The 14230-nt window shown below is 40.7% G+C and overlaps 1 protein-coding gene across 1 annotated transcript in view; it reads right to left on the bottom strand.

The window, feature by feature from the left end:
* The window catches only part of LOC121925833 (dynein axonemal heavy chain 11-like), a 263238-nt gene that overhangs the window by 134598 nt on the left and 114410 nt on the right, over positions 1-14230 (bottom strand). Inside the window, exons 37-39 of the mRNA XM_042458413.1 lie at positions 6330-6534; positions 4558-4723; positions 1863-1965 (exon numbers count right to left, since the gene is read on the bottom strand). Of these exons, the coding sequence (XP_042314347.1) occupies positions 1863-1965; positions 4558-4723; positions 6330-6534 (474 nt within the window). The remainder of the gene's footprint in view (positions 1-1862; positions 1966-4557; positions 4724-6329; positions 6535-14230) is intronic.

Below are 14230 nucleotides of genomic sequence, written 5' to 3'. Positions count from 1 at the left end.
CAAAGGATTTGTTTTGTAAATGTCCATCTAATTGGCAAATGGGTATGCTTGGATTTTGTTGTTGTGTTTCATGTTATTGAAGCCATAATCTCAGAAGAGGATTATTTTCCCCTTGGCTAAAGAGAAGAGAAACTGCCTTTCTAAAGAAGCACTTTATTAAATAAATTAATAAATAAATAAACATCTGGAGCTTTATTAATCCAAGACAACCTTTTGGTTAATTAAAAGCCTTCAACCAACTGAAAGCCTCAATTAACTGACTAAAAGTTGTATTCTAGTCTGAACTGTTGCCATTTTAAAAACTAGTCCAAATTCTCTGCCTGTCCTAGTGTCCCATATCAGGCACACAGGCCTATTGGGTTTTTTCTTCTTCATTTTATTGGGTCTTCCTTTCACAAATGTTATATCCATGGGTGTCACTGGGGGGTGCAGGGGATGTGGGCCACACCAGGTGACACCCTAAGGGCCCTTTTGCCAGAAATGGTCTGTGGCGTTCACCTGCATCCTTTTAAAATACTGAAGAGATGAGGTGAGTGGGATGAGGCTTAGAGGGAGGAGAAAGGAAAAGCCATAGGTTTTTTAAAATATAAAATTAAATTTTAATTTAAAAATATTTTATTTTTTAAAAAAATAAAAAAATTCTTTGAAAATTTTCTTTAAAAATATCACATTTTACCAAATTTTCACTTTAATCACATGAAACTATGGAAATTATGACATAGAAGGATAGAGTCCTTCTCCCTTCCTTCTTCCATCCTTTTCCTGTCTCTAAACTCACACTTCTCCCGTTGGTAAAGTTTCATGGAGTAAAGTTTCATTTGGTATTACCAGGAACCAGAAGCATGCGGGGATGGCTCCATGACACCCATGGGAAAAGGATGGGAGAAGCATGTGGGGGTGTGATCCCTGATTGTGCAATTAGTTGAGTTTAGGGATGGGAAAAGGACAGGAGAAGGACGCTATTCCTTCCGTGTGATAATCTCCTCTGTACGTGTAAATATATTTAAGCTGTGAGTATGACACTACAATTTGAAGGAATAATTTTAATCTTGCTAGCTGTTTGTGTCATAACTACAGTCTGCCCTTCCTTTATGTGGGAGATCTGTTCCAGACCCCACCCCCCACGTAAAGGGAATTCCACCTATGCTCGAGCCCCATTTAAATTAATGGGGCTTGTGCATGTAGTGGCGCGGCGGCACGTGCACATCACAGGCATACGCCCCATTATTCCTTATGGGATGCGCTGTCCCTTTCTCCCAGCGCGACTTTCAGTGTATGCTGAAAGCCGCGTAAAGCGTACCCACGTATAATGCGAGTGCACTTTATTACCATTATATTCAGTGATATTTATGATTTATGAGTAACATTAGTACAAAAAAACGTTACTAAGTATGCTGTATGGTAGGGCATGGGAGGAGGTCAGTGGGTGTATGTGACCCCAGAAGCTACCGCACTGGATGACACTACCCCTAGTGATAGCACTGGTTATATCGCCTTGTTTATCTGATATAATTGTCCACTCAGAGGACAACATAGTGAGTAAGGAGGTCATTTCTGATGGATACTGATTTGGACCGATTTGAAGGATATGGACATCTGGAAGTGAGTGCTGATGAGATTGATAATATTCTTCAACTTCATACATAGTGCAGTGATTCGTTATCTCTTTTTTAAGCAAGCATGAGAAGGAAATACACAAATACCTTGTGTATTTACAACAACATCAATATGCCCCTCTGGAGCAGTAAATGCCAGGGAGCACAAGAAAGTTAATGCTCTTCTCTTTGCTGAAATTAAAATAGCTTTAATATTTATTCAGAAGAAGAACAGCTTGTTCACACTTGGCACGTATGGCAACCTACCTGAAGACGCTGATTTACTGAAAAACTTCCAGCCGTGGGATTCATGCACGTGACGTACTGACAATTGTGAATTTCTTTCAAAATCAGTTTCTGTCTGTCATACCTATGTAGTTACAAAATAACAAAGGGATAATAAAACTCAATTGTATATTCACAGTTTGAGATCCCTATTGACAGATCTTCACAGTGAAGGCTGCTGTAAGAAAGTCTGATTATGTAGCCCTCTGTTAAAAGATCTGAAAACCTTTTCTTTTGTCCCTGCTCTCTTACATGAGATTTCTATAATTCTTAGTCTCTTAAGCAACTCGGAAGACTGACAGTACCTCAATTTGGCCTCCTCTCATCAAATTATGATAGTAGTGTTCAAGCATCTACCGTATAAGGGGAGAATTTCCACTGTTGGGGTCTCTTCAACAAGGCCATTGAAGGCTGTTAACCATTTTGACAAGTACAGAGAGTGCCAATTTGCACAGGAGAACAGGCTAAAGAACACGTGGGTATACAGTGTTTCAGGGACACATGAATGACTTCAGGAAGTCAAAATTAGACAGCAGATGATGGGAAAGACCTCTGTATGGATCTCCAGAGGGCGCTTCCAAACCCCAGTCTTCCTACTGAAAATGGCTAGAGGTGAAGGAGGGCAAAGTCAGTGCCCACTGGGACATAGGCTACAGAATCAAGCATGGATAGTCCTGCACCCAGTTAGTATGCCGAAAGGATCCCATGTTCAGAATGAATGTTTTAATAGGGAATGGGGCACTAGCACCCTATGGTTCCATTCTGTTCTATATTAGGGAGGCCATATCTGGTTCCTTATGTCCAGCTGTGGGTAGCATATTTTACAAAGAGTAAAATATGTCCCTCAGACAGACACTCCAAGCACCCTCCTTGCCTTTCTCTTCCCCTGCAGGAAAGATAAAGTTTGTGGGAAGGAAGAGCATGAGGAGGGATCAAGGCCTCCAGGTCATGTGCTCCCCTTGAGCAACTCTTGTGCCCTTCCTGGGGGTCTGCCCCACAGTTTGAGAACCACTGCCTTAAGCAAAACATGGACTCTTCACAACACGAGTGCACGGCGACTCCCATATGACAAAGCTAGGGAATCTACTCCAGGTTTTAGACCAAACTTTAAAGGAGGTATCCAAGGTGCTGAAGCTATGTTGGGGGCATAGTTTTGCACCTTAGTTTTGCACTGGCACCAGTGAGGTTCAGACTAAAACTGGAGTGGAATCACTGTTCCACTGACATGGAAGCCACCAGTCACCACTGCTCCAGACTTTTGTCCCTTGTCCTTGTTTCCCAGACTTAGTCCTCCAGGTGTTTTGAACTTCAACTCCCCAGAAGCCACAGCCAGATTGATCAACAGTCAGGAATTCTGGGAGCTGAAGTTCAAAATTTCTGGAGAACGAAAGTTTGCAAACCACTGACCTAGAAAGTGTTCTGCAGCAGATCTGGATTAAGGGCCTGTTACACAGAGAACTATATAGGCCTGTGTGTCTTTAAAACTGACACAAGCAAGCAGTCTGATCTCTGTATGCTTTCCCCAGTAATAGGTGAAGAAAATAAGGATCCATAATTACTGTATATGGTTGGCCCTTGCTATTCACACGTGCAGGGGATCTGTTCTGGACACGCGTGTGTGCACACACACACACACACACACACGTGGATACCAAAACCCACAGATACTCAAGGCCCATTGTCCCTAATGTCAGCACGTCAACACTGCCATTAGGGACTTCTTTTCTTCCTTCCTCCCCCCTCTCTCCATGCTTTTTTCTTTTCATTCCCTCTCTCTCCCCACTTCTTTCCCCTCTGAGGCTTTTGCCCTGGGCTTGGCTTTGGGGGCAGTTCAGAGGTGGAGGTTGGAGCCTCATCAGCCAAAGGGAGCTAGAAATGGTGTCAGGGTTTGGGTCTCAGAGCCTCCCCCCACAAAAAACACCCGGGATGTAAGCTTCAGGCTACAAGTCCCAAGCCCCTCCCCTGGCTTTGACTCCCTCTGGCTACTCCACCTTTGAACCCCTCCCAAAACCAAGCATGGGGCAGAAGACTCGGGGGGGGGGGGAGGAAGGAGCATGACAGGGAACAGAAGGAAGGAAGGAAGGAGGGACGGAGGGACGGACGACTTCAGTGCAGTTGTCTCCAATAGCAGCACGGCTGCATGCATGTGCTGCTATTGGGGACAATGTGGGCTTGCCATCCACTAATGCCCAAATCCTCAGATGGCAAGCCCATGGATACAGAGGTCCCATTGTATACTCAGGTATAAGTCTAGAAATTTTTGGGTCAAAAAATTGACCCAAAACATTGAGTTGACTCATCCAAGTATTGTACTTTAACTCTTACAGTATATAAGAAAGGAACAATCCCTGGAGAAAGGCAAGAGTGTAATCTCTCCTGGAAGAACGAACTCCCCTCTATTTTCTCATCCACCCAGCTTTTAATATAAGCACAAATATTATGCTTGCTGGAATTTGCTTCATCCTTGCGATCCTTTGTTACATGCCCCTAAGTTTTACCCCTGACTTATCCACAGGCCATATATCAAAATCCAAAATTTCTGGCCTCAGAACCTGCCCTCAACTTATACATGATTCAAATTGTGAAGTCTAGAAAGAACTGGCTGTTTCGAACATGTGAACATATAACTTCAACTTACATATTTCAGAACTTGTACAATTTTTTAAAAAGGGTTTACCAGTGACTGTAGTCTAGGTGCTGTCTAATTAGAGTGTGAGGCTGGACAGTTCCATAGGCATCAACCTCAGGCATATTAAGATCATCAATGAAGTAAATTAATTTTTTCATGCCTGGAGGAGCATAATTCCTGCCCGCTTTCTTTTCCAAGGATCTTTCAAGAACACCTGCCATAAGAACAGAAGATATGCAAGAACAATAACTTGATGTTCAACAATGACATAGGTGAAATATTCATCCGGCGGATTTATTTAAGCTGCGAACATGGTGATGTCAAGACCCTCCAAGGCTAAAAATCCTAAAAGTAGTTATATGAAATTTAATCAGAGCTGCCAATCAGAACATGACAGTCTGACTGTTTTTAAGCATGTCCTGCCTAACAGTATTGGTTTCTACAATATGGGCAATGTGAAATTAGATGTTTAGATTGTTTGTTTGTTTTACAGCCTCATCTCCATGAGGGATACATTCTCAGATTTACAGCATAAAATGGTAAATGCTATACTTCTGTTGGAAGTTGACCATAGCGTCACATTGGAAGACCTCCAGATGCCTAGAGAGACCTTTCTTCCCTGGATGCAGGTAAGTGAAAACAGAGTTACTGATTCCACGGGAATGGACTGCATCTATTTTTACAAAATTGGCACTTACCAGCCTGGTAATTTTATTGTTTCAATATCTTGAAATAGTCAGTTTAATTGCTGCTCATTGTTTTTAATGGAGACTTTTCGTATTTTCGTTGATGTTTTCTGTTCTCAGAGGCACATCATGTTCAAATTATGCAGTCACCATAATCCATTGGGAGAGGGCATGATGTGCCTTCAGAATGCCCTACGCTTAGTTCCCTAGCATCTCTATCTAAAAGGGCCAAGATGCAAATGAGAGGGAAAGACCTATGTTTCATATTCTGGAGAGTCACTAACAGTCTGAATTGTTTGTTATATTAATTTTTTGTATTGAATTATTTTCATACCTGATTAATATTACTGGCTGCTTTGTGAAGGCATTTTGCTTTGAAGAGTGGGGTTTAGGTACCCCACTGCTACAATAAATAAATAAATAAAATACAGCATAGCAACTATATTCTTAAAGTAAAAGACTGTAAATTATACAGAGCTAAAACCAGATTTATTCACACATAGAACAGACCCATTGAAATAGCAAAATTTCAGTTAGTATATCTAATGTAAATATAATTGATTTCAGTGGATTTACTTTAGGCCTAAATCCAGTTGGTAGTCCCAGCTAGAACAAACTCACTGAACCAATGGGATTTACATAAATATTGATTTGCTATTCAGCAATTGATTCAGTGTAGTTGGGGCTAGCAACTGGATTTAGGCCTAAGTCTGTATATAATCCATTGTGCATAGAATTATAGAGCTGGAAGAGACTGCAAGGGCCATCCAGTCCAACCCCCTGCCATGCAGGAAATCTAAATCAATGCATCCCCGACAGATGGTCATCCAACCTCTGTTTAAAGTCCTCTAAGGAAGGAGACTCCACTACACTCCGAGGGAGTTTAGCTGATGTAGTTCATTCATGCACTTAAGATAATCATCTTGATATGCACCAAGGCCTGGAACTGGGAAGACCAAACCACACACAAGATGCCAGGAGACTTCCCACCACATTGTTATGTTTTGCTTTGTCTAACAAAGAGTATACTTCAGTCCTAATTCACAGGTATTTGGTAATCTAGAGCAGTTTTAATTGCAAATGAAAAAAAGATCGAATATTTGAGGAGCTAGTCAAATGGCAACAACTACATACGCTGAAGCATAGCAGATGTTGTGTAGTAGTTGAAGGGGACTTTGGTCACCATATACTTTTCAGAGAGCTTGGTAAATCTGTCACATACAAGTACTGTTTTTCCAACTCCAGCATTTCCCACTAGCATGATGGGCTGACCCTTCTCCAGAAGTAAATCCATGAAATATCTCAAGCGGATGGTTTCAGATGTATGAATCAAGACTGTCTGTTCCCGCAGACAAGGCGCAGAGGGATATGCATTTTAGAGACAAGGAAAAAGATATATGTTATGCAGTTAAGAGTGTTCTTTTGCAATGTAAATCAATGTAATTGTTTTTATATTTCAATTTAAGTGACAGGAAAGTGAATTTATATATTAAGATTAAACAAGTGGAAATATATAACAGTTACTCAGACTTGATACTTGTCATAATCTTAATTTTATAATAACAATGAATGATTTTTGACACCGCAAAGATCAGAAGCTAAATAGCTGTTTTAGCAAGATTACATTATATAGCATTTGTAACTCAATGTGGTGGAATACTGCATTTTGCTGTCACTTAAAATACAGTGAAATGTAATATGAGAATTATTGCAATGTCTATATTCACATTTTCAAATATAAATGACATGCTATAAACATAAGTCATAGTGCTACCGTATGATTATGCTGAAATAATATAACATGGACATAAATGAAGAGAAATGATGTCAAATTGCTCTTGCCAATAAGTTAGACTGAAAATTCTACACAAGGAGATCAGAATTAAAATTAGGAAACCAGGTAAATATGGTAGCAATAGTTTTATTCACAGAAAAAGGGCCAATTTTTTTGAAAGTGAAATTGTAGATATAGTTTAATATTTATCACTCCAGGCAGTTCATTCACACTGCAGAAAATAGGTATATCAGTGGCAGTATGAAGTCAGCTTGTATAGGAGATAATACAAAAATCTGGTGAGGTGGTTGAGAGGAGGGGGGAAATAGCGCTCTCTCTGAGGTTCCAAATGAAAAGTACAAGTCCAGAATAGATTGCTATTTTCCAAGCCCACAAAGAACCTGAGGAGGCAGACAGAAAAATGAGCATTCTTGAGGTGAAATATGCACATTGCACACTGAATCCCTCTCAAAGCTTCAAGTGTTATTCATCTGTGTCTGTGAGTATGAGTGAATATGATGCTATTGGTACACTGTACCAAAGAGAGTCTAATAATTAGACAAGGGACTCTAATTAATTGTGATTCTGGGTAGTTTTTATTGTTGTGATTAACTGATACTGTGTAGTATGCTGGGTCAGTTAATTAACTTATCTGTACTTAGTTTACCCAACTGGAAAATGGACATATTATTACTTAATTGTATTGCTGGGAAGTGGTGAAATTTGGAACATTTAGTAACAAGTTCCACTTGAAGGCAAAATATTTTCCTGCGACACAAGTGTATCTGTTAAATACAGATTTCAATGAAATAAAAAGTGAACTTTCCCCCCATCTTTCAGAATACCAATTCATTCCAGAACTCATAATGCAAGTGAATGTTTCCACTTCAAAAGAAGGTGAATATATATGCATTCCTATCTTCTGTTTTGCCAAAGGTCCAATACAAAGCACAAAGGCTTTAAACCCTCTCTGTTGCAAGAGGCTGGGCCAGTCTCCTGGGGGAGGGATGTAGAGAAGAGACACAAAGGGTGTTGAAAAAGAGGTTTTATTCTTACAAATAGCCCAACACATTCTGGCCTAGAATTATTAAATGGTTTTCTTCAGGGGACAAGAAGAAAATAAAGATAGTTTAAAATCCTCGTGTCTAGGATCAAATGTAGATTGGAGTGGTGACTGCATTCAAAAAATAAGAAATTGGGAGGGCAGCTATGAAAGAACTAGAGGGGCCGCTGAAGAGTAAAGATACATAACTGAGCACAAACGCTAAAATCGTCCAAGCCACAATATTCCCCATCACCATGTATGAATGTGAGAGCTGAACAGTAAAGGAAGCAGACAGAAGAAAAATCAACTTATTTGAAATGTGGTCCTGGAGCAGAGTGCTTAGGATACCATAAACAGCCAAAGAGACAAACAGATGGGTCTTGGAACAGAGCGAGCCAGAGATCTCCTTAGAAACCAAGGCCTGGTACAGGTGAGAAGAAAGGGACGGCCAGAGGCCCTCCCTTTCTTCTCCGGATCGTTGCCGCAGCAACCACATGGCTGCAGCAACGACTGGCTGCCAAAAGGAGGTCCGAAATGGAACTCCTTCCCCGACGCTGCCAAGGTGCCACTTGCGCCCTGGGGCATTGTGGTGACATGTCTTGTGCATTGCGCTGTTTGGACGTGTCGCACAAGACACATCATTGGTACACGCGCTGTCTAAATGCGCACACATCAAAATGGCAGCTCCCATACGTACTAGGGCTTGGGAGTGTGCGGTTGCTACACGCTCCCGAACCCTGGTATCGGTGCAGCCACGCTGCTTTTGGCCCATCTGTACCGGGCCCAAGATCACTAAACTGAGGCTGACATCCATCACTGCAAAAGGCATCCATCACTGGAAAAGATAATAATGCTAGGAAAAGAAAAGGGGAGAAGAGAGGAAGACTGCATGCCAGATGGATGGTCTCAGATGGGGGGACACGGGCATGGGCTTGTGGGAACTCAGTAGAGAAGTAGGGGATAGGGGTTCTTGGAAATGTCTTGTCCACAGGGTCACCATTGGTTGAGGTTGACTCAAGGGCAGATAACAAGAACAACAACAACCTGAACCTGGATAGTTGACACCAGAACTGGGGATTGATCCCTTTGTCTTCTGGACTGATCGCCATGAGGATGAGCAGGGAGGGAGATGTATTATTTGACCTGTGCGGATATGACCTATATTTACCATCTTCGTTCTTCTTTCTCTGTCTCTCCAGATCTTTTTCCTTTGCTCCATCAACTAAAGAGTTTATCACACTAGCAAAATCCTGCGGGAAAACGGGAGTTAAATGCGATATAACACGAAGCTAATCCAGAAATGCCCAAAGTTTATCACACAACGTCCCATTTAACGTGAAATAATGCAGTTAATCCACAGTTAAAACAGAAGAAATCAGCAGCTTTTTAAATTCAGAACAAACCAAATTTAAAAAGCTGCTGGTTTCCTCTGCTTTAACTGCAGATTAAGTTCACGTTATTTCATTTTAGCAGCAATTAGTGTGATAAACTTTCTGAATTGCAAGTTCTCTTTAAATTCGAATTTAACTTAACTCTCGTTTAACTCCTATTTTCTTGCAGGATCTCACTAGTGTGGTAAAGCTCAAAGAAAATTTGAAGCTATAACTAGGATATGATAGATTCATGTCATTTTAAAGCTGTAAGTTCCATTGAACTCAATAGTTGAAAATTTACTTTTGCAAAAACGTGCAAGGTTTTTCAGCACAGAAATGGATTTGGAGGCAGAAACCATGCACTCTGCTTCATGTGCAAAAATAATGCCATGTGTAATTTTCTTGCATATGTATTTAGCACAAAACAAAGGTTTAGGGCCACAAGAAATCCAGGTATACTTTTACACAAACTAATTTTCCACAAGGAATGGCCCCAGACAAACCTGGGAGCCCAATTTGTATTCCATGGCAGGAAGGACAAGCAACAGTAAGGTGTCGTCGGCATCATCATCATCATCATATTTATTTATTTGTATCTCACACTTTTCTAAGAACTGGAACTCAGAGTGGCTTCACAATATTAAAAGAACGATATAATTAAAAACATAGAAAATAGGTTTATTAAAAAGGAATTAAATTATTATGTTAAAATAGATAACTATTAAAAGAATAAAATACATTTTTAAAAGCTAAAATTGTATAAAACTTTTTATTATGAAACAACATCCCAAGCCGGACCTTAAAAACATTCCATTTTAAAAGCCTGTCTGAACAGGTAGGTCTTAGCCTGCCGGCGGAAGGACAACAAGAAGAGGGCCATTCTGGTTAAATGTTGTTAAAATGCCAGTAATTCCATCCCAAAGCCCACACAGCTTTCAGACTCACTGAGACGATGTGAAAATCACACAATTAGGAAGTATCCCAGCTGGCCAGGGACAAACCCTCCCAACCAACCTTTTAGTTGAGTCCAGTTGAGGAGATGCAAACACCTGCAAAGAATCTTGTGGCTGTTCTCAGACTGCTTCAAGTGTCAAGACACCCGTTTTTCATAAAACATGTAAATACAGTGGGCTCTTAGTAGCTAATGAAGTTTGGTTCCAGGACCTCCTGTGGATAACAAAACCTGTGGATGCTCAAGTCCCATTATATACAGTGGTACAGTCAAATGGTTTGATGTTATTGTTGTTGGTCCAAGTCATTTTTTACTCATGATGACTACTATATCAAGCTCTCTCAAGGTGAGAGTGTTAACTTGCCCAAGGACATCCAATGGGCTTTTATGCTTGAGTGGAGAATCGAACCCTGATCTCTAGAGTGGTAGTCCATTCTGGTTTCCCATATATAAAATGTCAAAATCAGTTTCCTTTTTGGGTACTTTTTGGGGGAAAACATTTTCAAGCCATGGATTGTTGAATCTGTGGATGCAGAATCCATAGATACAGAGAGCCGACTGTATTGTCAAGTATTCCTTACATCCCTAATGTAAACAATGGCAGCTTCCTAAGCTATTTGTCATGACAGTCTGCTCTCACTTAATGTAAATCCCTTTCAAAATATGCATGGCATTCTAACTTCTGAGCTGGTATGAAAGTTTCCATTTTGTCCCCTTGTGCCTGCTAGTGGGACACTACAGAAAATGTCAAATTTTCATGCATTTCCTATTGTCATTGTCTCTGAAGACATCTTAAAGTGTCTTCCTGCACTGGTGAGCAAAGGAGTGGACCTTAGGCTCACATGACTCACCTCTTACACTTCCTTTCATTATATGTAAAAGCTAAGAAGTGAACAGGAGAGACACCACATTTAGGTGAATGCAAAGACAAGAAAAGTTACTGGACTGCAACTGCTGGACCCACCCCATCATCGCAATTGGCTATTCTGAAGGATTCTAGAAGTTGTAATCCAAAAATGTAACTTCTCTAAACTCTGGGAGAATGTAAGATTTTTATAACTCTCCAATTCAACCCTGCAGGATGTTGCTTCTGTCTGACAAAGTTAAAGAGGTGATGTTCATCTGAAGACAGAATTTCTTCATTGATGTACTACTTTCTACTCACAGAAATGGCAAATGGAAAGCAAGTGTGAACCACAAGTTCATTCTTGATTTAACTGGGGTAGAATTGCAGGTATGAATCAATGATTCAACAAGCCCCTGAGATACACTGCACACTCCTGTTTTCACCAGTGTCCCCAAATCACTCACACTCCAGGCTCAAATCCTTCCCAGTTGCCTTTTAGTACGCTTGTGAGCATAGGTTCAAAGTGAGTCTTTCCATGTATGTCCCATTTTCCCTAACTCATGAGACTAAGGTTCTTTCACGTTGCAAATTACAGCACTATGTTTCCACTTTAACAGCCATGGCTGTGCGCTTTCGAATCCTGGGATTTGTAGTTTGGTGAGGCAGTAGAACTCTCTTGCTGAAAATTCTAAATACTCCTCTCTAAACTACTAATACCAGGACTACATAGGATGGAATCATGGCAGTTAAATTGTAATCACAGCACTATAATTGCACAGTGTGAAAGTGCCTCTAGGCTTGCTTTCCTCTCTTGCTTCCCTGCTCTTTTCCTGGCTCCACAGGGTCTTCCCTACATTCTGCATATGAAAGAAGACAGAAAGCAATACCAGACTGACCAACTTTACTCTTAAGCCCTGCAGTGCAGCCCCCCACCCACCCCCCCACACACACTCCACCTCCAGCTAAGCTGTGAAGTCTAGCAATCAAAATTTGACAAGGAGCTAAAGTCAAGAAAAAGAAAGTGGGAGTCTCAGAACAACTTATTTAAAACATCTTTAAATATTACTGTACCTACGCTGCAAAAAAGGCACCCTCCTTGCTAGCTGTCTGTATGATATGCAGAGGTGTCTCCCCCCCTCCCATCCCTTCCATTGGCCCTTCACTCAATGATGGTAGGCACAAAGCACAATAGGCAGACTGAAATTGCTTTCAGATTGCTGAAAGCTCATCCCACCCAGAAAACTATGAGCAGAAGCTTGGCTCACAGTGTTCCTGATCCAGTGTGTAAGGAAAAGGTGTGATAGGAGGAAAAGCCACACAAAACTCCACCAGAAAAGTATAGCTAGGCTCTCATCATAGCAACTAAATTCCTGACTGGTGCTAAAGAATTCATGGAGGGGATAGTATGGTGGCAGCCCAAGTTAGATTTGCTGACAGTTATATATGACTGGTGGGCCGGACTGAGATCACAACAACTGCATCCTCCTTTCTGCTACAATGGAATACATGCATAAACTCTGCTTTGTGTAAGCTCCTGTCATACAGTCTGTACACCACAAAGTAGAGGTGTACAGATCACCCAACCGAGAACGAAATGCACATCTAAGTATTTGTACACATACGATCTCCCATATGTGAACATCAGGGATGTTGAGAGGGTGGGGAGAAGTGGTGTGAATACAATTCTCCATCCCCCTATATACTTGTGAACAAAGATGGGGAACATGGGTCCTTAAGAGATGGTGCTGAATGGCACTTTTCACCATCTTTCATCACTGGTAGCTACAATCTCAACAACATATGGAAGGCCACCAGTGGCACCCTCTACTCTGAAAAGTTGACAGATGACTCTAATCAGTCTGTGACTGTTACTCTATAATAGTCTGGAAAGTAGTAAGCATGTGGGTTCAGACATCCATCCCTTATTGCTTTCCTGGACTAGAATGTGATAAAGCAAACAATCAATGTAATAAGTAAACCTTTATTCCTATACCTAATTTTTACTTCTGAACAGAAATGTTCAGAACTGCACTGCAAGTAACTTGGAACTAAAAGTGTGTATCTTTGTACCTAAGTAAGAGGGAGGGTATTAATATTCATGCCATCTAGACTTTAACTCCCAACAGCAATTTCTCATAAATTCCTAATGGTGGCTAGAAAAGCAACTGAAAGTAGCAGTGAAATGACCAGCCCACTGCCAGCAGGGTAATGATAATCAGACATTTGCAACTCAGCCACCAAACAGCGCACTCAAAGTTCCCCAGAATGTTCAATATTGCAATGAAAAGCTCCAATTGTAGTTCAAATACGTCTTCACTATGAGTGCATTGGATCATTTACCTTAACAATGTGAACGTGCTCTCATTATCATGTTCAACTTGATTAGTGTATAGTCTAACATTTAAAAGTGCACTTCAGATGGAAGAATGTATGAATGCATGATTGGTTCCTAATAAATCGAGCAACCTCCTAATGAACTGTGAGGGATCTAGAAGAAAGTGGTGGATAGACACAGAGAAAAGGGTAAAGTTCCCCGCCCCCACCAGTTTACCATGTGTTGTGTCCTTTATTTCCTAACATATTCCTAAATTATTTTATTGTTAAAGTATCAAACAGTTGAAAGACTTAAGTATCTAGAAATGGAGAAAGGATATAACTGAAGAACATGAGTACACAGCACTACAGTGTAGCATTACAATGTGATGTAAAAAGGTACTAAGTTACTCCTTCTGTGGTATAACTTAAATTTAAGTTACTTTTATAACTACTGCAGAGGATAGAGAAGGAATGAACATGGTTCCAGTACTGGCTTGCACTGCTGCCTCATGATTTCTTGCAGGTGTTTTTATTTTTTATTTAAAATGTTTTATATTCCAGTGAAACTGGCAAATGCAGAGCAGTTTATAAAAAACATCATGGAGGTTGACGAAACCATGCTACGTTGTGAGTTTGAAAGAGACAATTAAGTGGATAGGAAGAGAAAACAGTTTCTTACAGCACTCAGATATTTCCAGGTAACTGAAAGAATTATATTTTGCAAAATC

Source organism: Sceloporus undulatus, chromosome 1 (assembly GCF_019175285.1).
Source record: "Sceloporus undulatus isolate JIND9_A2432 ecotype Alabama chromosome 1, SceUnd_v1.1, whole genome shotgun sequence".
NCBI classification, from domain to species: Eukaryota; Metazoa; Chordata; class Lepidosauria; order Squamata; family Phrynosomatidae; genus Sceloporus; species Sceloporus undulatus.
Note: the sequence above shows the minus strand (reverse complement) of the source record. Positions and strands in the feature narration are given on the sequence as shown.